The sequence below is a fragment of the Podarcis filfolensis genome, assembly GCF_964270895.1.
Source record: "Podarcis filfolensis genome assembly, chromosome: 1".
In the NCBI taxonomy this organism is placed as follows: Eukaryota; Metazoa; Chordata; class Lepidosauria; order Squamata; family Lacertidae; genus Podarcis; species Podarcis filfolensis.
This window is the reverse complement of record NC_139604.1, coordinates 93082139-93108478: the sequence shown is the minus strand read 5'-3', so window position 1 is coordinate 93108478 and position 26340 is coordinate 93082139. Positions and strand designations below refer to the sequence as shown.

Below are 26340 nucleotides of genomic sequence, written 5' to 3'. Positions count from 1 at the left end.
AAACTGTTAGTTACCCCATGGGATTTCACTTCCCGAAAGCCCAGGTTCACAGCTGTGGGGGCCCCTCCTAGACTACGCAGTAGCGAGAAGTGACTTTTGCCAACTTAACCAGCTGATATGCCATCTCAACCCTATCAAGAGAAAGGACCTTACAGCCAGTCCATACCTCACTTATAATGTGGGTTGTGAAACCCTTGCAGCTCCTTTAATTCCTACATACATGCTTCCAAAATCCAAACAGGAAAGCTACATTGATTGCATGGCGAATCGTCGGAACTGTGGGAGAGCAGCAGAACCATAGGTCATCTAGTGGGGCATCTGTGGGGCATCTAGTCCAGCCCCTGTAATGCAGGGATCTTTTGCCCCATGGGTAGTTGGAAGAGAGCACCACATGCGAGGTGGGGTGTTAATTAAGAGAGACACAAGGGGTTCACAGTCCTCATTAAGCCAAGGTATGGATGGGCCCTTCCTTAGTTGCTCTGGTTCCATCAAGACTCAACTATTGTAATGTGTTCTTTGTGGGGCTGCCTTTAAACATGGTCCAGAAACTTAAAATGCAGAATGTAAAATCCATGCAGGTTTTGAAAGAAATAACTAAGGACGACAGAATTTAGATCTGTGATTTCTCGCCCAAAGTCACACGGGTGCTTCATGCTTTCAAACTGCCTCGTGTGTGTTTACTCAGTATACATTCCTCCCCGGCTGTTCCTGCATGGAGGAAACCTATTACTTTATTTCAGAACTGGGCTTGGTGTTTGATACTGGCTTTTCCTTTCCCGTTGTTAGAAACCACCAATGTACATTCATCTGAATGTTGGGTGAGGCCGACTTGGCCAGCGCGACGAAACTGCGTCTCTTTCCCCGGGTTGCTGGCGCAACAGGGGGTTGTTGGCGCGCGCGCTTCCAGCGTCCCTCTCGCGCCTCCCTCCGAAGGCGTAGAGAGGCCGCGACCACCCCCAAGAAGAAGCCCGCCATTTCCCACTCGGCGAGGCGGGTGGGAGCAGAGAAGGCGAAGGGCAATAAATAGACAGGCTGGATAAATATTCATGATGAGGCCGGTGATGTCACGATGAGAAGCCGGGCTCTGCCGTGTGGCCTCGCGAAAGCGCCATTTCTTGGAGGAGAAGAGGCGCAGAAGGAGCAGGAGGAAGGCGAGGAGGAGGAGGAGAAGGCGACTTGTTGAAGGAAGTCGCGGCGGCGGCAGAGCAGAAGCGGCGAGAGGGGGAGCTCCGAGCCCGGCGCTTGCTCGCCGACTGAACTCCGCGTACCGCGCGAGGCCGGCAGGGGGGGAACTCCTCGGCTCGCGGATCTTGGATTACAAGCGCAGCGAGCGGAGGAGGAGGCGGGTCAGCCAGCCGGGAGCGAGCGCTGGTGCGGCTCCCCAATCTGCCGCCACCTCAGGCTCCCCTGCCTCGCTTGCCCTGCCAGGTCCCTCTCTCACGAGCGCGCGCGCGTGGGAAGGAGAGACCCTCGACGCGGCGGGACCCCCAGCCCTGCTGCTGGAGGCGCCCAGCGCATTCCCGAATCTGAGGGCATCGCTTTGGCTCTCCTCGCGGCTTCCCCTCCTTCCCTCCCTCCCTCCCGATCCCGCTCTCCCCCCAACATCCCCAAACCGCCTCTCCTCGTTCGCCTTCTCTCCCCCACCTCCCCACCCCCGTTTCATTTCTTCCTTGGAAGCGAGCGGAGGCAACCCGGCGTGGAGGAGGATGACAAAGATGATGATGTGGAAGAGATGGAGATGAAGCAGACTATGCAGATCCGGGGACTCCTGTTGCTGCTGCCGGCACTATGGGCTCTCCTTCTGCGGGACGTCGCGGCTGTCACAGGTAAGGCGGAGAAGGCATGGCTGACCCCATGGACTGACTTAGCTGGTTGCTATTACTCTCCTCCCCGCGCTCCCTCTCCGGACTCGTTGGGGGTGCCTCTCCCCCCCCCCAACTTTGTCCCTGTGGGAGCCCTTGCTCAAGTCTGACCTCTTGCGCGGATCTGGTCTAAAAATGCCCTCTTGATTTGATCCAGGAATGGGAATCCCTCCGCCTCGCGCGCGCCCACCCCCGTCCTTTGCAAAGCTGGCTTGTTCGGGCGGTTCAGCAGACAAACAAACAAAACCCCTCACGTTGACAGCTCACTTTTTCTCCCGGAAGGGACTCCCGGGAAGAGTTAGGAAAAAGAGCTGGCTGCTACTCTTAAGTACAGCGGCCATACATCCCAGTGTATTGTGGAACTGGTCTAAATCAGAGTTGCTGGTCTGAGGCTGAGCTGAAACAAGTTACAGAACTTAATTGGGGGAATATGTCTCTTCCCCACCCCTTACTTTCTTTGTCGAGGATCCTTTATTTGGAGTGTTTATTGTTATTATTTCATTTTCCACCTTGTTGCTGTGCACATCAATAGTATCTGCAGCAGAGTCAAGCTTGTAGTTCTTATATTTTCTGAATCTGACTCGCTTCCCCCACGGCCCCTTGCTATCTGCAGAAAGCCAGCTCTTCCAAAGAGAATGAATGCAGTCTTGGAGCTGTCACGATTTCAGATCTCACACCCCTGTTGTGAAATATGATCTCTTCACCTAAGTGCCTTAAGCGCCTCATTACTTTTCCAGAGGTCCTGAGTGAGGGCACAGCAACACTTACTGGCCCCAAGGGGACTGCTCTGAGGCTGGCATATTTGGAGGTGGAGGGGAGAATCAGAAAATCTCAGATTGGATTGACATTCCTTGAAGCCGTATTTTGGCAGCTAATCTATGGAGTACATCTGTTTTGAAATATTCCTGTCTTTAAAAGATCACTTGCTTTGACTGGCGTAATAATCACTGGAAATTTTGATCTTAGGGTTTGCTTATTGAGCAGGCACTTTAAATGTGTGTAAGGCTTTTGGCACCTAATTAATAAAAATAACTTGTATTTTTGTATTTGAATATTGACCTCCTTGTTCCGTGTAACTTCTCCTTTTTCTGTGTAACTTGATCCCATACGTTCATCATTATAGCAAGATACACACACACACACACCCAGTGATACAAAAACTTTGGGAAACTTAAAATCCCCATGTGTGCTCATTGAGTATTCATTGTATTCATAGGGTATTTTGGGAATGCACAATATTCTGTCTATTGTGACCCATTTGGTGATGGCATAAAAAGAAACATTCCTGTGAATGCTGCAATCGCAGAATATTTCCATTGCAGCAATATTTCCTCCTTTATTTAACATAACATAATCCTAAATACTCTTACTAGGGAGTAAGTCCTAGTGAGCCCAGTCAGAACTTGCTTCTGAGAGTTACATGGCTAGTATACATCATGAAGGTAAAGTGGTTATTCATTTCTACATGTATCTCATGATTTCACCTCCAATAGACAGAGTCAGTTGGGGAGACAACTGGAAGGATTCCAAACATTTACATTGAGAATTCATCTTCCTGCGGAATTGAACTAGCCTAAATAAAGCACTAATGAGTGAAACTGAGTATGTGGCATGCTGTCACAAGGTGCAGTTTCTCAGTGTTGCTTGATAGGACGGGAGCCCACCTGTAGGTGAATCTGATGCTCTTGGCTGGGCTAGTTATTTGACTTCAGGTTTCTAGCTCCTGATCTGAAGACACAGCAAGGTACATTAACAGATCCAGGACACCTGCTGACTCCAGCCTTGATAACTGTGATGATCCATTTTCCCACTATTGTACTGGAATAGGAGTTACTCTTCCTGAATGATGTCTAGTGTCGTCGTGTTCTGTCTGGGCCATGAGCTGACAGTTTTAGGTGGGAGCTGTCAAGCATCAGTTTCCAGGCTTAGGTGCTTTGTGTGCTTGAAGGCTGGAGTCAATATAAATCAAAGTTGTCCTTTGGCTGAGCAAACATAAGTAGATGAGAGCAAAAAGACAACAGAGGCTAGGCTGGAAGACAAGCCTAATACACTGGCACCACATTGACAGTACCCTATGGTGCCATGTTTTCAGTTCCCTATGATATAAAGTTGACAGCATCATAACCAGGAACAAAACTGACCAACATTATATAGAATTCCCAGCCAATCAGAGTCTGCAAATGCTCTTAAAAATATGGAAGGGTGAGAAAAGTCTGTGGCAGGAGTGACTGGCCTGTGGCCCTCCATATGTTGTTGAACTACAACTCCCATCATCTTTAACTATTGGCCATGCTGACTAGGGCTGGTGGGAGTTGGAGTTCTATGACATCCAGAGAGCCACAGGTTAGGCACCCCTGGCTATGGTCCATTCCAAGTTCCAGGTTTGTTGTGGACCAGTTCAGTCATTATAGCAGTTATCCAGAACCTGTAGGAAATGCTGCTGCTGCTGCTGCTGACTATGCATGGTGGCTATCATGCTGTACAATGTGCCCCTTTGCATGAAGAGCCTCCATGTCAGGAGCAAGATAGTCCAAAGGTTCTAGCATGGAGCCCATATTCATTGACATAATAAACAGCTCCCATATGTTATGGTCATGATGTGGAGCCCCCAACTCTGAATTCCCCTCTACAGTATACACAAAGGATCTGGGGCTCTGGTCTTGCACACTTGGCATCTGAGAGAAAAGATTGCTCTCCCATGCAGACATGTTTCTCCAGTTTCCCATTTTCCTCCCTTAAGAATGCATTTTGTATTCCTTTTCTGGCAGTAATCTGCATTCTCAGAGAATTAAAGTTAACAAGCTGCTGTGCAAAAGAACTTAGCAGCACTGGGTTGTTGTCAAGTTTAGATAGCATATCGTTTCTGTAAAGAAATAGATGTCTGTTCCCTAATTGTCTTGGGAACAGTGGATGATTAAAGGCAAAGATCCATAGGAACCAGGCCTGGCAAGCAAGTACAACTCACAGGGTGTTCCCAGTGCTGCACTGTTTCCTGCTGAGCGTTTGTCAGGGGTGGTGGTGAAATATAGAATGTCTCTTTCCCAGTCGTGCCATTTCCTCCTTTCATGACAAGACACACTTCGCAGTTGGGCAGGATTTTCTGCCCACATTGGACCCAAAAGGTGGAGCAGCTCAGCTAACTTCCCAGGCTGCCAAGTTGTCAGCTGAACTAACAGAGAAAGCCATCCCGGTTTGCGAGGAATGTTTATTATGTTTCCTACATAATATAATTGTATACAGTTACATAATTGTTGTCAATTCTCTAAGCAGCTGCCATCTGGCTAGGAAAGGTAGGTGGCTAAGAGCCACACTGCTTCTTGAGTCCAAATCTGTAAGAATTGCGAAGCTGCACCTCCTAATTGAGCAACATCTTTTGATTTCCATAATCATTACATTGTGAAGAGACATTAATGACTAGGTTTTAATTATCTCTGTGCGTAAGAGCTTAATTAGGTAACAATCAGGGTTGGAAATTGGGAATATATATGTGTGTGTGTGTGCATGTGTGCACACTCAATATATATTAAAATTAATCCCTGCTCTTTCCAAACCTTCCTATCTCTTAACCATTCGTCCTTTTCCTTTCATCAAGAGCCAAAAGAAGACTAAAGCCAATTGGTCCCTTAAAAATTCCTGCTCCCTGCGCAAAATCCGTCCTCCTTGTACTTTGCCCAGTACACTCCTTCAAATGTGACTTGTACTGTGATTTCTTGGAACCACAGCTGAGGGTGGGAATGTAAATCTTAAGTTGCCTCCCAGATATATCAATGCTTGTGTGTTATTAACCCTGTTAGCCAAGTGCATTACTGAAAGCTGAGCACTCTTGTTGCCACAGGGTGCTGCCTACATTTCATAAGACTGCTTGTCATGTCATGCATGTGTTTTAGGTGTATGTGGCGTGGCTATGCAGGGCTTGTTATATTCAGTTAGAGGGAGAGCTGAGAGGGAGGATGCTTTCTGGTACACACACTCACACACCATTTATGTCATTGTTGAATCAAATAATAAGGGGTTAGATCATGTTTCTTAGTGGCATGATTAATTCCTTAGCCCAACAACAACAAATGCTGCGTCTGAACATAAAGTATTATTTTGCCAGCTTCATCGCTCTTAGCAATTTCCACTAAGTTTACAGGAACAACAAAAGGGAGTAAAATTACAAGAAGTGCAGCATGGGAACCAGTGAATTAACAGGCTTTGTAATCCAATAAAAGTCCCAATAAAAGAACAACATGCTTTTCCCCTACAGAGGTTCTCTAGTAGGGAATAACATTACTGATTTTTGCAGGTGGGCTGTACTAACCACAGTTGGGTCCCCTGACACTAGCTTCATGTTCTTACTCTTGCACAGACAAAAAATCTCCTAATTACTTTATCAGTCTCATGCTAGCATGCCATAGAAATATGAATGCAATTAAGTTATATTCGCAGGGGGATCCTATGGTCCTGGCACGCTGGGCACATCCTAGCGGGGCATCTTGGAAAGCCAGTGTCACGGCAGGCCTAGTACTCCCTGAGGTGGTAAACCTGTGTCTGGGCACGTCAGACTGCTGTTCAGAGCTCACATAAATGAATGTACCTTCATACAAAAATCCCACTTGACATAGGGTGCTTTCAGATGTGAGGTTGTTCAGGTACCATGAGTGGATTATTAGAAGCAGAATATTTTTTTTTAAGCCTGTTGGATTTTCTGCAGAAAGGGTTGTTGTTGTTTAGTCATTTAGTCGTGTCCGACTCTTCGTGACCCCATGGACCAGAGCACGCCAGGCACTCCTGTCTTCCACTGCCTCCCGCAGTTTGGTCAAACTCATGCTGGTAGCTTCGAGAACACTGTCCAACCATCTCGTCCTCTGTCGTCCCCTTCTCCTTGTGCCCTCCATCTTTCCCAACATCAGGGTCTTTTCCAGGAAGTCTTCTCTTCTCATGAGGTGGCCAAAGTATTGGAGCCTCAGCTTCACGATCTGTCCTTCCAGTGAGCACTCAAGGCTGATTTCCTTAAGAATGGAGAGGTTTGATCTTGCAGTCCACGGGACTCTCAAGAGTCTCCTCTAGCACCATAATTCAAAAGCATCAATTCTTCGGCGATCAGACTTCTTTATGGTCCAGCTCTCACTTCCATACATCACTACTGGGAAAACACATCTGGAACCACCCATAGAGAATTAGGTGTTGGAGAGCATAACCTCCTCCCTCATGGGCTGGTTTTCTATATAGAGGAACATTCAGTAATCTGAACTCTCCCCTGGGACCTGTAACTAGGTAATAGTTACAGCACTATGCTCAGTCTGTTGTAGGGTCAATAGCACAGCAATCCAACACACATCCAAAGCAGGGGTTGGGAAATGTTTTTGCCCAGAGGGCTACCTTCATCTCTGTCCCTGCCCCTGTGGGCAGACTTTGACAGGTAGGTGGAGAAACCCACTTGTCAATCATCTGGTGTCATGATGTCAGCTGATAGTGCCCCACCCACTTGTCAAAGTCACTTATGCAGCTGTAGCTTTGCCAGGGGGCATGAGGAACATTACGCTGGGGGCCCACACAGCTCTGGCACCAACCCTGTTCACTGTTTTTTAATGAGGAGCCTCACTTGTAGACTACTGAGTGATGTAGTTTCTACCTTTGAAAGCTGTCCTACAGAGGAGAAAAAGATGAACTTTGTGCATCACCGCATTTCAGTTTTGTGTCCTATTGCACCTGATATGTTGCTGCCAGGCAGTCTGGGGGTGACTCATGGTTAGCAGATGCACACTACAGTTCCCTTTACAAGGTTCTCCTTGAGGATTGCTACTTGAGTAAACAGAAGAAAGAGTGCTATCACCCACCTAGTTCCATTATGCATGGCTCAGCCTAGCTGCCCATTCTATCAGTGGCAATTCCTCTAATGTCAGCTTTTTGGAGGGTCACCTGTCAAGGAAGGGAAATGTAACCACTGTGACGGTTACTCAACCCATCCACTGTGCATACTCTGCACTTTGGGTTTGTCTTGCTCCATGTGCCAAAGCTCTGATCCCATCAAGAAGAATATATCACAGATGTTTGGCCAGACTAGGCAGAGTGCAGTAGTCTGGTGTTCGCTAACAAATGTGACTGAGCCCTTCATTGCCTTTGCCTGTGCATCACCAGAGTTTTTCTGGGCTCTGCATTAAACATGTTACTTACTATGTGCTCCCATGTACAGGATACTCTTGCTATCAGCTGTTGAGTAAGGGAGGGTTGTTAAGCAGCTTCCCCATGTTGCAGGCTTGATGACATTCTGTGACTGGGTGTCTGTGTGCTTTGTGCATACACATTTCTTTTTTTCAGAGAAGGAGTTAGAGGAGGGGTGAAGGAAGCCTGTGTCCTAATTTGAGACATGATCTTATTCTCCCTGGTGACTCCCTCTACCTTGCTTAACACTTTGGGGAACCTTATCCTTGCAGCCCAAGTTAGAGGGGTAGAGTTGAGGCTCTTGTTGAGAGTTCATGTCTGGGTCTTGAGATAGGTACCTGTTAGCAAGACTCCAGAAAAACAAGTGCTGATCATGATAATTCATTTACTTTCATCGGACTGTTGGGTACTGTTGCTGGTATACAGTGTTTGCTTCATGTGCAGTGTCTCACCATCAACTTAAGCACCAATGAATCTCCACCTTTGGGTGTTCCTTGAAATCAGAATGATTCAGCCCAATTATGTGCATTTTGATATCTGAAATCTGTATTTTTCCTGCCTGGGGCTTTTATACCCTTGATGGGATGCCATGGTTGGCTGCAGAGGTGGTAGAAATTCGATCCTTGACTAAGCCTCTAAAGGCATTAAAAACAACAACAAACAAACACCTCCCAGCACGTTACAGTACAGGAAAAGGCTACTCTGGGGAAGATCTAGTACTTGCTACTGCCAAAATCAACATGTTAAAACAGAGTAAACCATCACTGCCTCTCATGCAGAAAATACTATTTACCGTATTTTTTGCACCATAACACTCACTTTTTTTCCTCCTAGAAAGTAAGGGGAAATGTCTGTGCGTGTTATGGAGGGAATGCCTACGGGTGGCATGCCTACGGATTTTCCTCCTCTAAAAACTATGTGCGTGTTATGGTTGGGTGCGTGTTATAGAGCAAAAAATATGGTATTTGTTTGCTGTGGGTTGTAAACAATGCTGCACACACAGAGTTCCACTCATGCATGGAACATCCACTTCCTCTCCCTGTGTGTCCCCAAAACCTGCTCCAGAGGGTCCTGCAATCCTCTGGAGCATATTTTGAGGGGGTGTGGGGGACTCCAGGGGAGAGCAGAAGAGGGTAAAGTTTTGTTGTATAAGTGGAAGCCTGTTGTGGAAGTAGAACAAAAGCACTGGATACAACCCTCTGCCTATTTATTTTTAATGGAATTTATATACTCGCCCCCTTTCCATTGGCATGCTGAAGCTGATAAATAAAGTCAGCACTGCACAAAGTAGTTGCAGAAACTCAAGACAAAACTATTATAATAAAGACTATTATGATGAAAACCCATCAATAATTGGATAGGAAATTGATGGCACTTTTCTATTCTGCCAATAGTTAATACCTACAGCAGAGAAGGTACAAGAGGCCTGGTCTTCTCTGGAAATTGGCAGCCACATTTTAATCCTCTACCTTGCAGCTTATTTACCATCTTGCTTATTTTCTTCCTTCCCACATATGCTCATCTTCTCCCCAAGCGTTCAAACAGCTTGCATCAGTGTTTATGCAGCTAACGTATTCCATACATTTTTGTTATTGTGGACGCAATAGCTCTCTCCACCCACTCACTTAAACACATTTGAGAGTCCTGGAGCACATTCTGAATGCGTCGAACCCTTCCACCCCCACCCCAAAGGAAATCTGAGAAACGCCACCACCTGCAAATGAATTGGTGACACTCATCCAAATGGGGAATGAGATCAGAAATTTGGCACTACCTTCTGGGTTTGGGGGTTGCCTGGCTACTGGTTGAAATAATCCCACACCACAACATTAAGAAGGAGAGGGAGAAAAGTATGCTCTGTAAAATGGTTAGTTTCCTTTCATGCCAAAGCTCTTCACCAGCCTTTTCTTCCGTAGTGTTTGCAAAACTGCTTGGGAGTTTTTGCAATAAAGAGAAAGTGCTTGCCGAACAACCCCTCCCCCCATGAATAACTTTCTAAAATGTCAGCTCTTTTCATAGGCGTAGATCAAAAGCCACAGTTTCCCAAAAGTGCATGAATATTACCTGGCAGCCAGAAATCCAGAGAGAATTTTTGGCGGAATTTGTGCTACTGTTCTGAGAATAGCACTTTCAAAAAGCATTGTCAGGGCACAGCTGCAGGGATGACTTCTGCATCTGTATCTACCACTGACAGGTTGCTACTGTATGGCTTTCACCCTGCTGATCTCCAAATTGGCATGTTGTTAACGAAGCCCTGCATGGATTTAACCTCCTCCGTTATTCCCTAACTGGAATTTCTGTACTCTCATCCTATAATCATTCAGCAAATGTAATAAAGCTCTGATGAGGCGTTCAGGTGCCTGCATGTTCTGTTCTCTGGATGTATTGTTGCACTGCGGACCACCAACCTTGGCTAATTTGCTGTATTCCCCACCTCCTCGCTCCCCTTTCGTGGGCGTGGAGAGGAGGGAGGTTGCTTTCTTCCAGGTACAAAGGCTACTGGAATGCCAATCAAACTGAAGGTGTCCCAGGGACAGCCTGTGAAGCTGAACTGCAGCCTCGAGGGAATGGAAGACCCAGAGATGCTGTGGATCAAGGATGGAGCTGTGGTGCAGAGCGTAGACCAGGTGTACATCCCGGTAGATGAAGAACACTGGATTGGGTTCCTCAGGTAGGACTGATGTACAGAACAAGGGCTTCCAAGTTATGTTACATTATTAATTACTATCATCATCTTCATTATCATTATCACCATCCTCACTACCACCTGCATTTTTTTATCCTGTGACAGACCACTGGTCACTTAGTGAGCTTTGTGGTTGCATGGACATTTGAATCCTAGTCTCCCCAGTCCTAACTGTTGCACTCTGTGGCACTTGAGCTCAGTGCATTCCACATATTTGCTGTGCAAAACATGGGATTGGCTCCTTGGAATTCCACCCAAACCTTTTTTTTCCTTCCCTTGTTTAAAATCTCAGGTGTGTGCCTAAGACCTTTCCCCATTCTTGTAGTTGATAATAATACTAAGTATTTGAATAGTACCTCAAAGCGCTCAAATGCATTATCTAGTGTGATGCAAGCAGGAACTCTGTAAGTACACCAGTATTATTATCTCCCAGATTTTAGATAGGAAGCCTGAAGCTGAGAGAGTGCCTTTACTAAGGCCACCTACTGAGTTCATGGCGGAGGTGAGATCCGAACTACAAACTTTCTGATTCATAGCTCGTAACCATTCTGCTGCAGCTACACCAACCCTCCAGTTGTGGAGGAAAGCATAAAGGCAAATAAGCAACAGTCTGGTAAAAAAAACAGAAACCAGAGGTAGTCTGAACAAGGCTTTCATTGGTCAGAATTAGATTTAGCTCTTTCCCCCACATTTTCTAATGGTTGTTTCCCAGCATTACTCAGCACTATCTTCATGACCATCTCCTATTTTATTCATCACCCCAATATAAAATTTTGGTGTGTGGGACCTTGGGAATGGAGGGAGGCAGAGAGGGCTAGATTCCTCCCTAAGATTGGCCAGGAGGGCTGATTTCCCACAGGGGTGTTCAGGCAAAAGAAAGGCTTCTGTTGTAGTCAAGGTTAATTGATAAAGAAGAGGGGCAGGTGCTAAGACCCGGTGTTTTAAAAACTCGCATTGCATTGCTTTCTGTGCCTGGTGCAGAACTTTGCTGTAGAAGGAGAAGCTGAGCTGAGCTGAACCAAACCAGTGCGGTTTCCATCCTCTAATTTTTCACAAGTTTTCAAGATGGCTTACAGAATAAAAGCAAATAGTTGGGGGGGGAAATGTACACTGCAATCTGCTCAGTGGGGCTCGGTCCAGAGTAGTCAGTAGCAGATGACATGGTGGGGGAGCCCTCTTCAGATAACCTCTGGTTGGTCGCAGTGCTGCTGCTTACCAGGAGGTAGAAGGGGAAGGGCAAGGATAGCATGGTACAAGCCTACCAGTGGGAACACCAGATTGGTTCAACTCACTGGTGCATTGGCACCACACCAGCCTCCTCCCCCACCAGCTTACCTCTCCACCTCCAGGTAAGCACCAGCAATGGAACCGGCCAACGATTAGGTGAGTGGCAGAGCCTCACCATGTCATCAGCTACTGTGAATGGTCATATATAGCAGGTGTGAGGAACCTGTGCCTCTCCACATGTTGCTGAATTACAAATCCCATCAGCCCCTTCCAATGGACAGGGATGATGGGAGCTAAAGTTCAGCAACATCTGGAAGGCCAAAGGTTCCCTGCACCTGATTATATAGCAGTAATGCAGTAAAAGAGGATGCACCATTAACCAAAACCATTCCAATCCAGTCTAGGACATCTTGAGGTGTACTGGGGCCTGAAATGGCCAGCCCAACCTTTTCTCACGTTTGGTAGCTCCTTTAGGCAGGAAGGCCCAGAGAGGCTATTAAGCTCCTTAGGGATGTAGGGAGTTGCCTTATATCGTGGATATAATGGATCAGACCTTGGTTCATCTACATAAGTATTGCTTACACTGACTGGCAGCACCTATCCAGGGTTTCAGGAAAAGGTCTTCTATCCCAGGGACTTCTGCAAAGCAAGTGCACTACCATGGAGTTACAGCCCTTCCCTCAATTCCCCTGTGTGGTTCTCTAAGACCAGCATTGGCAGCAGATGTTGTTTCCGCCACCACTGATTGCATGTTCATGCTGTATCTGTCCTTCTGATACTGGGAGCTTTCCCCTTTTCTGGCCTAGCCTGAAGGCAAATGACAAGGAAAGCTTTACAGCCCCCTTTCACCTTGTTTGTTCCAATGTGCTCTGTGGCAAAACTGGAGATGTACTTAAAAGTTTCCTTGCTCTCATTTATTCCCACCATGTCCCTTCCTTCTCTCCTGGTCTCTGACTAAAAAGAGATGCCCTAATTAAAATCAGACTTCTGAGACTAGATCGGAATCCTGTTGGGAGGGGAGAGGATGTGTCATACAAACCAAGTCTTAGTCATCCCCACAAGAGATGTTCCAGCACATTTACTCCATCATTTAGATCAAGCCACGCGTTCTGCATTTGGGCCAATTATCATAGGGTAAAATATTCAAGGATAGTTTGCTTAGGATGTTGCGGCGGGACAGGTACAGCGGGTGGGCGGGGGGTGGGAGAGGGAAAGTGCCAGTCATCTTTCCAGATGCTGTTTGCAAGTACAGTAATTACTGCAACAATTGCCAGAAGTATACAAGAATTACCTATTCCCAAATCCATCTCTCCGGAGGCCTTTTGAATTAAATAGTTACTTGAGAATCTTGGATTCCCAACAGAGCCCTTGAAATGAAAATGTGCTCCTGGAAACACTTGTTTTACAAGGAGCTGGGATGGGTGGGGAGAGGATATATTGCTGCATTACAGCAAACAGCATTGAAATAGCACCTCTGGCAGCCCTAATTAAATACTTTGTAGGCTGTTGCACTGATGTCTGATTTAGCAAATTGATAGGCGGATTGGGAAAAGCTGAGAGTGAAGCTGCTGGTTGTCCCTTCCCAATCAGAATGACACTTGATCATTTGAGTTTCATATGGTCACCCTGTGATGATCTGCCACAGCTAGAATTGGTAGGGGCTGGACTGACTTTGTCCTGCGGCTATCGCAAGCTGAAGCCATACAAAGCTGTCTTCAGTCTGATATAAATTGACATATGTGTCTGAACTTGAGGAACTGTGGACAGAATTTCTCCCTTGGTTCATGGTTTAAAGCAACATTCTATGCATTCAGTTACTCCCTACCCTGCTTCCCACTTTGTAAGAAAAGATTAGTATGTGAAATATTTATTTAGGTCTATGCGGTGCTGAATAAGGCCAGAGATGAAGAGCTCCAGCTCTGAGTCATCACCTTGATGAGGGAATGTTTGCTCCTTCCCTTTCACTCTTGTCTAACCAACACATTTGCTTTCTCCGCATGTTTTTAGACTCCAGTCTCAGGGTTAGAGCGGCTTGGCAGCCTCTTTTTTCCAAGATGAGGACAGTTAGACTTCATGGAACCAGGGAGTTAGCTAAGTCACATTCTGCAAACAGGAATTGCATGGCACTTGGCTAATTAATTCGTGCAGTATTTCAAGATAAGCACTTATTTCTCCCATGTGAGTGCTAAATATTCCTTCACTGTTTTGAAAAGGGTAGCCTCCCCTCCAATCTCTGTCTCAGTCTCCAAAATCATATGTCTCTAGTGAAAGGGCTGTAGCTCAGTGATGGAGTATTGCTTGCAGGTTCGCCAGCATCTCCAGGTAAGGCTGGGGAAGGCCCGTCTTTGAAATCCTGCCAATCAATTTGGACCAGGGAGGCACAACGTAGCACCCTCCATGTCTTCCATCAGCTCCAGCTAGCATGGCTAGTGATCAGGGGTGATGGGGGTTGTAGCCCCAACAATATATGGAGAGTAGAAGACTAGAGGGACCAATATTCTTACTCAGGGCAAGGCAGCTTCCTATGTTCCTGACCTATTTTCTGTCACTTGTGGTATGGCATATGCTTTGCACTGATTGGCCAATCTTCTCTAAAGAGCTACTTCTGCTTCGTGGTACCCACACAAATAGGTGGAAGCCTCACCACGTGGTTTATTGCTTTCCCTGCATATTCAGGCTGGATGCAGTCATGGGCCACTATAAGGCCACAATTTAACATGTTCTCTGGAATCCTGGAAAACAAGTGCTTCTCAGGATATGGCAAACTGTATTCCTTTTGCAGAGCCAAAAACCAGCAGTGACACTTGTGCTTTGCATTCAGCAAGTCCTGGGTTCATTTGCTGGCATCTGCAGCTGACATAAACCTGGGTTGCAGATGTGAGAAAAGCCTCTGTGTGAGGCTTTGGGCAATCGTTTGCAGTAATGGGCCAGATAGAGCTGGGGCCTCGTAGTTAGGACAGCTTCCTGTGATCACACGAGTACATGCTGAAGCAGGAGGGATTTTCTATTTCGGAAATGGCTCCAATGTTTGTAGATCACTGGATGGAATTGGAAGAGCTTGTGATGACAGCTGCTTGTTTATGCCACAGTGCCATTTACCATTCATCGCTCTCTCAACACTTTAGCTTGAAGTCTGTGGACCGGAAAGACTCTGGGAAGTACTGGTGCCAAGTGGAGACCAACGGGAAGAAAGAAGAATCACAGCAAGTGTGGCTCATTGTGGAAGGTAAGGGCCCTGTCACTGGCTCTTGCCCAAGGCAGGCATGCTGAGGACACAATACTTGGCTGCATGTAGAAATTGTGAGAAGAGACTGCCTGGCTGATGTTGGCTCATTTCCAGTGTCTGTGCTGCTATGACCAAAACAATTATGCTGTCGCAGCGACCATCTAAAGATCAGAAGAGAGTGGTAGTTGGTGTAGGGGACCTATCACACAATTTTTGCTGGGTCTTTAGTTCTGCAAAATATTGAGTGCTTCCAACATTATGTCTGCCAACTTTCATTTGAAAGCATGCCCAAGAAACAGCTAGAATTAGCATCTTCGTAATGTTTTAATGGTGAGTGTGATGTCAGATAGGTTAACTATAGAATGAGGGCTCCAGAGAGCCTACCAAAATATGTGTCTGACCCTTCAGATGATATGAGAATCCATGTCTTCCATTTTCTGGCTTCTCCATATGCATGTTTAGACAATGTCAGACCCTGGGGCTTAGCCTTGCAATTGGCTGCTGTGGGGCATGAGTCTGCGTCAGGTTACAGGCTAGTCAGATGAGTAAGAAGCAGAAGACATGGTCAGAGACAGGTACTGGATCAGGCAAAACAAAAGCAGAAAACTGACAACCCCACAGGGTTAGAGGTAATAGACATGGTCAAAGAGAGAGACCAGAGTCTAGTACCAGATTGGGCAGAACTAAAGTACCAGAAGCAGAGACATAATTGAAAGGTGCCCTGGAGGTTAGGTACCACAGGAGGCAAGCTTCAGGCATCTCACAGTAAGGGGCTGGCTTGAAAATATATACTTTTTATAAGGTTCGGTGTGTCTCTGTTGGCTTTTCAGGTCAGCTGACCACCTTCAGACTACAGCAGGCATCCCCAAACTCAGCCCTCCAGATGTTTTGGGACTACAACTCGCATCATCCCTAGCTAATAGGACCAATGGTCAGGGATGATGGGAATTGTGGTCCCAAAACATCTGGGGGGGCAAGCTTGGGGATGCCTGGACTACAGTGTCCCACAAGAGCAATGGGAACAGTACCTCAGCCTAGAAAGCAGCCTTCACTTATAGAGCCTAGTCTGCCTGGTTCAGAAATCAGAATGCTAGTGACGTAGGAGACCAGGTGCTAGAGGTCGGCTACTCTGGAAGTCCTGGTTCTAAATGTCCCTTGGTGCCTTATAGAAAAGGAATTTTTGATTAATATAGGGTTGCAGTGGTTTTTCTAGGCTCATTGCTCAGGCCTTCAAATAACCCATGTTTCCAATGCCAGGGAGAACCTCACAAGACAGCCATTGTTTACCCATGAGCCATGTTTTTAACTGTGCTAGAGAGGCATGTAGGGTTTCATCTGCCTGGTTTGCCCAGACTGACAGCATATTAGTTTTACATAGTATTTATTGTTATAATTTATTGCATTTAAATCCCACCTTTTTCTCCAAAGAGCTCATGGCTCCCCCTCTCCTCATTTAATCCCCACCACAACCCCATGAGGTAGGTTAGGCTGAGATGCAGCGGTTGCTGCAAGGTCACCCAAATGAGGGTTTAAACCCTGGTCTCCCAGGTCCTAGTTTGCATCACCCTGGCTCGCACAGACTGCACGCACAAACCTAGAGGATACACACAACAGCACTCTGGCCTGGCATCAACATAAATATATACCATTTAGAGTGGGTGGCTCCCTGCATTTGCAGCTGTACGTCCTTCCAGGGTTATGATGCTAGCAGACCTCATAAAGCTGCCAGCGTCAGATCTGCACGCTCTCTGGAAGGAATCTGCGGCGGCTGCAGGCTATCTGCAGCAGAGTTACATCGTTGATGGAGTAGGCAGCGCTCTCCTGTCTGACTCACAGCTGAATCAGTGTCCCAGCATGGGCTCAGAATACTGTGCTGCTTCAGGTGTTTGTCTTTTTCCATGAAGAACTTCGTATTTCCTAGTCATTTGAGGTTTCATAGTGGTTTGTTTTCAAGAAGAAGAAGAGATGTAATCTCCCGTGGCAGTTGGTGCCTGGATGTAATGCAGAGGTGTATGTTTAGACTTTGTCTGCCACGCTGGAGAGAAAGGAGGTGCCTGTTACTCCCAAGCCAGGAGTGTATAATACATCCTTTCTTTGTCCTCGGGGGTGTGCCTTTGCCACAACCAGTAGGTGGAACGGGCCCTTCTGTTTTGCAATGTCTATACTGGAGCTTGACAGCAAATTATTGACCCTTTACTGGCCAAGCTGCCAGGAAGCGCAGCTCAATTCTATGTTAAATATTTGCTTGGAGATAAAGATAAGTGTCATTGATGGAGGCAAATTTCTATCAGGGTCGGAGAGTATGATAAGACTGCAATTAACTGCCTGAAGGTGGAACAATTATTATTTGTTATTCTGTATATAACTGAGCTGCTGTTACTGGGCCACACTCTTTGTGTGGCTCTATAAATACAAAAATATAAATAAAGGTATCTTCAGATTTGTGGCAGCAGGAGGATAATGGATGAACAGGATATGTGCTTGTGCAGTGTAGATCAGAATGGGTGTATGAGAAAGCGAATGACTGGGCGATTGAGGAGAGATGCATCTGATGAAGTGGAGTGTTATCCACTGAAACTGATTCCATGGTACATGTTTTAAGCTTTAAGGTACCAAAAGATTCTGTAACAGAACATTTGATGAGCCTGAGTTCAAATTGCTGCTTAGTGCAAGGGCAGGGCATCCCTTTCAACCCAAGAGCTGTATTCCTTTGTGAACTATCATCCAGAGGCCACATGCCAGTGGTGAATGTGGTCCCAATTTAGGCAAGGCCAAATGCACAATCACACACATCTGCCAATCCACTCCATTTAGCCATGCACATCCCATTCACACTCAGCCGTCCATTTCTGCCACTCACCCCCCTCTCTCTTTCTCTCTCTCTCTCTCTGTCTGTCACTCCATTTTTATTCTCTGCCCCTTTCTCCTCTCCATCATCCATTCATTCTCTTTCTCAGGCATCCCTTCTTATTCACACACCAGAAACATATACCCCATTTATCCATTATCCTCTCTTATTCTCTCTCTCTCTCTCTCTCTCTCTCACCCACCCACACCCATGCATAACTGGATTTTTCAAGTTTTTCAGCTTGAGGATTGTTGTTTTACAAAAGAGCAAGTGATCTTTCTTCAGTCACCTCCCATTATCTGAAAAGAAAGGAGCTTCAGTTCTAAAGGGGATGCTATACTATCAGGCATGGTGAATCAGTCTGCCTTGGGCAGCTGATCATGCGTAGGGTGGGGTTGGGGTGCAGTATGAATTTTCTGCCTTAGGCATCAAAATATATTGAGCCATTTCTTCATGTAGCTTCACTTTCCACTGCAGATCTTTTCCCTACTGTGAGTTGTTGTTGTTGTTGTTGTTTTTGACGTGGTAAAGCCACCATGCAGCAGTTTCTTTCCTTGGGATCAAATAGGCTGGAAGGTATTGTCCAATCGTAGGGTGGGGAGCATGAGCAGATCTCAAACCCTTGTCATTCACACAAAGATAATACATCCAAATATGTCTTACGCACATAAAACCCAATGCACAACCCAATTGTGTGGCTAATTGCCAGATTTTCCCTATGAAATTGACCACATATTTATGGCTGCGCACAGTGAATGTTATTTGTGTAGAGGCCATATTTAGCTGCACCATCCCTATGTCGATGGATGGGGATGGTGCATATGGGGACGATGGAAAAGGGGAGGCTCATTCAGCCTATGGTGGATGCCTCAGTTCAATGTACCCTCACATAGATGCATTAGGGCAGAATTTAGTTTCACTAGTTTGGCGTGGCCTGGTATAAATACTAGAATTGTTCCTCATCCAGATTTCTATCGGAGTTATCTGATCTTGTTGGCAGAGTAACCCCAGTGAGTTAGCGATCCACCAATCTTTCATTTGTTCAGAATGCAGCACATGCAAAGTTTGCCCCAATATTCAGCTTATGTCTCTCCTCACCCCCTAGTTTACCAATGTGCAGTATTACATTGATTAAATCACCATGCAATAAGAAGTCCTGCCATGGCCACACAGTTGTATCAGGTATCCTTTTCACGCAGCATTTTAATCAATGCACATATTTCGTCCTATGAATTGGTATCCAGTTTGAGATGGGCAGGGATGATAACTAGGATGAACTGCTCATGTGCCATTTCCAACAAAGCTTTTAGAACTGGAAGGTTTGGGTGCACAATGAAGGACAAAGCCAATGTACTGCAGATAATAATTAAATGCAGGGATGTGGGAATCTGTGGCTCTCCATATGTTGTTGGACTACAGCTCCCTTCACCCTACCATTGGCCATGCTGGCTGGGGCTGGTGGGAGTTGGACTCCAACAACATCTGTAGGGTCACAGGCTCCCCATCCCTGATAACATGAGACATCTGCAGCCCTGGTGAAGAGCCTGTCGCCATAGAATAGCATTGTACATCTCAGGGCAATAGAATATGCACTGTGTAAGCATTTTGTGTCAACTTTATGGCAACTCAGAAAATGTTTGCAGTTCCAGAGGAAAATGTTTCAGCATACAAAGAGGGTTACTTTTCTCTCCCACTCTTCAAGGTCTGCAGCAAGGATGAGTGAGCATCCTTGAAATCTTAATGAGCAGCCATTAGTGATAATCATGTAAAACCCTTGTAATATTGCAGAATACCGTGCATTCATATATTCTCTTACAATTTTGTTTGGTAATGAAATAGCACACCGTTGCTAACGTACACAAAGTCTGCTACCCGTCTGCCTAAGATTAAAGGAGCCCAGGTATGTCTGACTTGAAAGAGACACCATTAGACTTTGGCATCCTTGTTATAAAAACACTCTGCATATATATAACCTATCCAGAAGCTAACCGGCTTCTGCTTCCTTAACCCGAAATCTAAAGGTCAAACTGTACTTAAGAAATTATTTTATTGAATTTAGAGCCAGTACCGCCAGAGGGCTATAAGATTTGGCACTACGTTTCTTATTTAGGAGCTAAAACGAAAGAAGCTGCCATTTAAAATTGGTTCCCAATATTGAAGCAAGATTTCCTAATGTGGAACATATGTGTTATTTGGTGCTTGGAAGGATAATGCAGTAAGGAGTGAGCTAGGAGTAAAATGGCAGACGTAGGCAGCAGGCTTCCAATTTTTCTTTTTGGACCTCTGTGTCAAAGAGTGATGGGAGAAGGGGCCTCTTAAAATCTTTTCCCCTTGGTTGCTTGTCTTGCTCAAAATACCTCCCAGCTACTTTCCCACTTGCTTGGGCAAAGGCACAAGTACTCATTATCTTTTTCTCCTAAGGGTGGAAAAGCACTGCATGCTGGCAGGGAGCTGTCAGAGGGAAGCGTGCCGTATTAAGCTCCCCTTCCCCTCACTGCTCAAATTTTGCGGCCCCCTTGCTTTTTAAAAAATGTATGAGACTGTTGAATGCATCTGCTGTGTAACATCCAGTTTTGCCTTTACCGTGTTACACTGCCAGGTATCAAATGACAGGTGTGTATTAACGTTTGTGCTAGACCTGAGATACATAGGGCCGCCTGATGAATGGCTTAGCGGAAGAGACATTGAACTAGGGCCTCCATGACTCAGAACTCACCTATCACCCTCTCTCATAAATAAAAAGGGCAGAAAGAGGAAACTTATATTTGATGGTAAGAAAGCTTGCCCAGGAGCTTATCATAGTTTTATTGTACACGTGTGTCCACAGTAGCAAACAAGATTGGATGATAAGCAAATAAAAGTACTACAGAGGTGGGGGCGGGGGGGCGGTATCTACCCTGTGGCCTGGTTGCTGTGTGTGTGTAGTTAATTTCATTTCCTTTATCTTGTTTTGAGTAAAATAGCTAACTTGAATAGCTTATTTTGAAGTGCAAATATTTCCAGGTACTTACATAACAGAGAGCATGAAAGGTGTTGACAGGGAGTGTTGTCAGGTGTGTTTATCAGCACAGGAATGGAACCTCAAAACCTATATTTAGAGCCTTTAATAATAAGCTGATTGCCTGAGCTCCCACATATCAAGTAGGTCTTCTGTCTACTTATTTTGCCATGATATCAACAGCAGCTCATGGTGTTTGGCATGGGATCTATCTAGCTGTGTTGGATATTAGCAGAATGACATCTGACCATATTGCAATTCCTCTTCTAATCGGTTTCCAGGAAAGTCTTGTTTTTCCACTCCGTTTACCCAGAGATTTGACTATTGTGTTTTACATTGAATTGTACCTGAAATTCAGGGCTGGCCCAAGGCATTTGCTGCCTGAGGCAAAGGGCAAGAATCATCCACTCCTGTTTCACATATGGATGCTAACTTTATTGATTCTTGCTTAAATATTGATGAGAGGAGAGTTGCTCCAACACACTTGTGGACAGTAGACTAGCTTTGAGGGCACAGGGCAGGGCAGGTGGCACACGCAGCTCTGTAGGCAAACACCTGGTCACTACCCATTGCACATACCCAATACCTGCTGCCTGAGGCTCCTGCCTCAATCTACATAATGGTTGGAATGGCCCTGTTGAAATCAGCCAGAAGCAAAAAGAATGCCACGTCTAGAATAATGGCTTTATCTGCAGCACAATGGCCGTTGTTTTCAGGAATTGCAAAACTTCCACAGGATGATGGGACTGAGCTTTCAGGTTCTGTGTATTCCAGAAAACCTCATGCTTCAAGCAGTCAGTGTTATCAGAAACTGTTTGCCTGATTGCTATATTTGTGTATGGTCAAATAGTTAATCAGCAGTCAGTTGACTTGAAAGTGAGAAGAAGCATTAGCAAGGTCTCTTGCCTTGCCTTTGTTTAATCTAGTTGTGATTTCACGGTCTAAATATCTCCTTGTGGCATTATCCTGCCAAAGTTAAGCACTTTAAAAATTGCATTGATTTCATTGTGACATGTGGGGATGTGCTTTGTTCTTTTCGTTTTAACTGATTTTTAATTTCAAATAGCAAAACATATCCATACAAAGGAATACATAGCTTAGTAGTTGTATAGAAAATAAAGAAAAATTGTGGCTGATGGTTGTTCTCTCAGTTGTTTGTCTTCCTTTGGTTGAAGTCCCAGTTGATTTTTTTAGTTTCCAGTTGTGTAGAGGCAGCTTTAGTTACTTCTTCATAAGTTATTAGGCATTTGAATGGGTAACCCGATCACTTCCTTATCCCTGCTCAGAGGCAGACTTTGGTCTTTCAAATTTCAGCAGCACCGCCCCATCTCTTGCCTTCCGCTTTGCTCAGTTCACTATGTCATAGCTGCCATGCCCTGTGGCACCCCTAGGCTTGGCATCCAGTGTGGCAGAACTCGTCATGCAGACTTAACTCCACCTCTGGCCTGCTTCATGGAGAGCTGTGGTGTAATTTTTAAGTTCACTTCTGCATTGCAGTGTCCCTGTGCAGAGATTATGGTGCATTCCTGAGAGGCCAGATCTGCTCCATCTGTGGCGCCTGCTGCCCGAGGCAATCACTTCACCTTGCCTCATGGGTGGGCCAGCCCTGCACCACATTATTGTTCACTTCTTAACTGCAGCTTGTTAGGGAACAACAACCCATGATCACTATTTCGGATGAAACCCAAGCTTCCTGGTTTGTTTCTCCCACTCACACCAATTGGGAGGAGCAATTGGGCAGCATGGTCAAGCAAGCATCTCATGTTTAGTAAACCACGATAAGCAAAGCCAGAAAGTCCAGTTTATTGTGATGTGTGAACGTGGCCAATGAGAGTGGCACAAGATTGTGTCATTTAGATAGCCTCCCACCAATGTGAGCAAGGGACAGTTCAGGATAAAAACTGAAACTAAGACTTCAGCAGGAACTTTTAAGAAGAATACTGTATATAGAAAAGAGAACAACAAGATTGTCATGGCCATCAGTCTCACTCATCCAACATCCAGCATTTCCAGATCCAACTTTGATCACAGGGAGGTACCGTGATGGGGTGGGGAGACTTTTTGGCTCAGTGGGTCATATATTTATCTTCACTCACCCTCTTGGCCAACTTTGATGGGTGGGCAGAACAAGTCAATCATGCAACACCACAATGATTACATGTGATAGACAGGTGGGCACATTTACTCACCTGTCAAAGGTAGCCTGCTGAGTGAGGGAGATGTGATCAGACTCCCTACATATCAGCTAATGTGTAGGGAGTTTAGCCCCGCTCCCTAGCCACATCTCTACCTGCCCCACACCTGATGTCCCATATGATGTAAGGTGTGAGGCTGCTGGACATAGATTGGGGGAAATGGCCTGGTGGGCCAAATGGAGAGATTCCCCAACTCTGAACAATGGTTTTCATAGAGAAACTCACATTGTTCCCCATAACAAGTCTATCTTGCAATCAAATTAACCTCAAAACTCATTTCTAGTATATTTTGAGCTATGCCTTCTCATACTCAAATTTTTGGTTTTTCTGAAATTTCATATTGTGGTATTTAGATTTGCAATCTAGTATAATTTTTCAATATTCCTTTTGAGTTCTAGCAAAAAAGTTACTGTTTTAAATAAGCAGTTGGTTTTTAGCTAAGTTAGTCTGACAAAACTCCTTTTTCCCACAGACATTTTGAAAAATAATACAGGATGTGTATTAATTATATTTCATGTTTAGAGTAAGGCATGGCTCCAGGTTCAGCATGACTCTGCAAATGCATTTTTAATATATGCCTAAAAACCCCTAAGGAAAGGTGTTCAAAGTCAGAACATAAAAGAATAGTATGTCTTCTAATTAACAGTGACTGTATTTAGAAGTTAGGCATCTTGCTTTCATTATGTCTTTGAAACATTTCCTTAGGAACCATGAGAGGTGTTTTATATGTGTATTATTACTAATGAATATCTTGGCATTTATTCTTACAATTTCTCAGATTTTCCACTTCGTAGCATTGTTCTCCAAGCAGTTAGCTTTTAAAGCCACAATAAAACTGAAGCAAGGTACTCTTCCAATAGAGTGTGTTGACTAATAATTTCATGGCCTCAGACCAGCTAGGGAATCCTCTATGCAAACAGATATTATAATACATACATACACACACACACACACATATATATATATATATATATATATAGTCCCAGGACAAGTTACAGTAATAAAAACACATGCATTTCCCAAGGGTAATCATGAAGCCACTTTTTAGAAATCTGGAATTTCACTGATCTGCTTGGGAGAACAAATGGAGAATTGAATCTGGTCCCCCCCACCACCACTCCTCCTCCTCCTCTGCTAAACAGCTGATTGGTGAGATCCAAACTTTTCAACCAGGGCCATGCATTTGCAGCCTCCGCTGCTGCTCTGCTTAACTGGGGCCCCTGCCTGATAATTTCAAAGCCCATCAGGAAGTCTTTAAAAAGGCAGGCTTTAAAAATAACCTTTCCTACTGCTATTCCACTCAGTTATATCATAGTGTAAATGTACACGGGACAAAATGGATCCTGTACTGTAGGCAGCTCTAACCAAAGAGAAAAGGGCAAAGATGTACCATAAATGTAAAATGTTCCATTTCTTAAAATATGTGTGGTTTTTTTTAGAGCCCTGGCAGCCAATGTTCTGTACAAACTACTGTGAAAGAATTTAAAGAAACGGTTTCAGCATATCATAATGAAAACTCTCCCACTGCTAACATTTATGCTTTGTTCTTCTAGGTGTTCCTTACTTCACTGTTGAGCCAGAAGATCTGTCTGTAATCCCCAATACTCCTTTCCAACTATTTTGTGCTGCAGCTGGCCCACCTGAGCCGGTGACAATTGTCTGGTGGATGGGCGATTCCAAAGTTGGTCGTTCCGATGTCTCCCCCTCCACCCTAAATGTGCCAGGTAAGGCTTCCTCCTAGGATAAATAAGGGCCTTAGAAAAGGAGTGGAGTGGCTGATGAAGAGACCATACAAATTGCACCAGTGTCATGTCGCTGGTGTTACGTGAGACTAAAAAGCAAGTGAGTATCTAGTATAGTCATACCTCGGAAGTCGAACACAATCCGTTCCGGAAGTCCGTTTGACTTCCAAAACGTTCAGAAACCAAAGTGCGGCTTCTGATTGGCTGCAGGAAGCTCCTGCAGCCAATTGGAAGCCGCGGAAGCCCCGTCGGACATTCAGCTTCCAAAAATAGTTCGCAAACCGGAACAGTCACTTCTGGGTTCGAGAGCTAAAATGTTCGAGAACCAAACTGTTTGAAAACCAAGGTACGACTGTATACAGTAGAGGTGACCAAAGATGAGGTTATCTTTGGTAAAATTTCCATGGAATTTCCATGTGGGGCAAATTAGATAACCGCAGAACAAATACACCTTCTCAAAAAAACATACTCCACTCATTCTAGGTATTCTTCTTGGTGTATATTCTTGTCAACAGAATTTAATTTTTTCCAATTGGCTTATCAGTTCTAATGCCTTAAGCTGTTCTGAGTGCTTCTGTTTCCTCCAGCATGGCTAAAAGCCAGCCCCATTGCAGCTGAAGGGAAATATAATAGAACAGAACAGCAATGGGAAACTCGCAGCTACTGAAACATTCCTATGCAGTTGAAGGAACCTTGTTAGAACTCTGTGATCTAGCTATATAACCTTCCCAGACTTTCGTACTGAAAGGAGTAGAGGAAGGACTTGGTACTCACTTAGCAGTGTAATGTGACAAAACTTTCGCCAGAAACTTTCTCCCCCATTTTGTCCTAATGTCATAGACAAAGGGTTGATCCTACTGAGTCATCAGAATTCTCACATGTACCCTCACTATTATGATCTCCTTTATCCCAAAACAACAGCAGTTAGGATGGTGAGATTGAAGGCAGGTCTCCTGCAGCTTTAATAAGTTGGGTAGAGGAAGGAATTTCAGCAAGTGCAATTTGCATGAAAGCCCATGATAGATGTAGCATGCATGGAAAGCAAACACACACACAAATACACACATAGGTTACGTGTACAAACTAACACATAACCATAAAAACAGAAACAGCATTTCAGTATAAAACAAATTACAGAGATGCAGTTACATACACTCAAGCTTTTAAGATGAATGTATGTAGACCAACCACAACGAGGACTGAGTCATGGGAGGAGTATTTATATAGTAAAAAAAATTAAAATACAGACCAGTCCACATCAAAACTGCTCAATTTGGCTTCGGCCCAGACTACATGTTTTTGTCTGACCAGACATTCAGATGAAGCAATGTTACATACATTAGCAAATAGAACTTTTGATGCTTTCCAGTATTGGGCTATTACCAATCTGGCTGCTGATAGCAACATAA

The 26340-nt window shown here is 45.1% G+C and overlaps 1 protein-coding gene and 1 long non-coding RNA gene across 3 annotated transcripts in view; both read left to right on the top strand.

Moving 5' to 3' along the window:
• Positions 1 to 26340, top strand: part of LOC310766305 — an 818379-nt gene that overhangs the window by 486761 nt on the left and 305278 nt on the right. The window lies entirely within an intron of this gene.
• Positions 807 to 26340, top strand: part of TYRO3 (TYRO3 protein tyrosine kinase) — a 63996-nt gene continuing 38462 nt past the window's right edge. Inside the window, exons 1-4 of one of the 2 annotated variants that reach the window (XM_083612267.1) lie at positions 807 to 1826; positions 10473 to 10680; positions 15048 to 15148; positions 24743 to 24913. In XM_083612267.1, the coding sequence (XP_083468393.1) occupies positions 1733 to 1826; positions 10473 to 10680; positions 15048 to 15148; positions 24743 to 24913 (574 nt within the window). In that variant the 5' untranslated portion in view covers positions 807 to 1732. The remainder of the gene's footprint in view (positions 1827 to 10472; positions 10681 to 15047; positions 15149 to 24742; positions 24914 to 26340) is intronic. The other variant, XM_083612268.1, reaches the window with a different exon arrangement.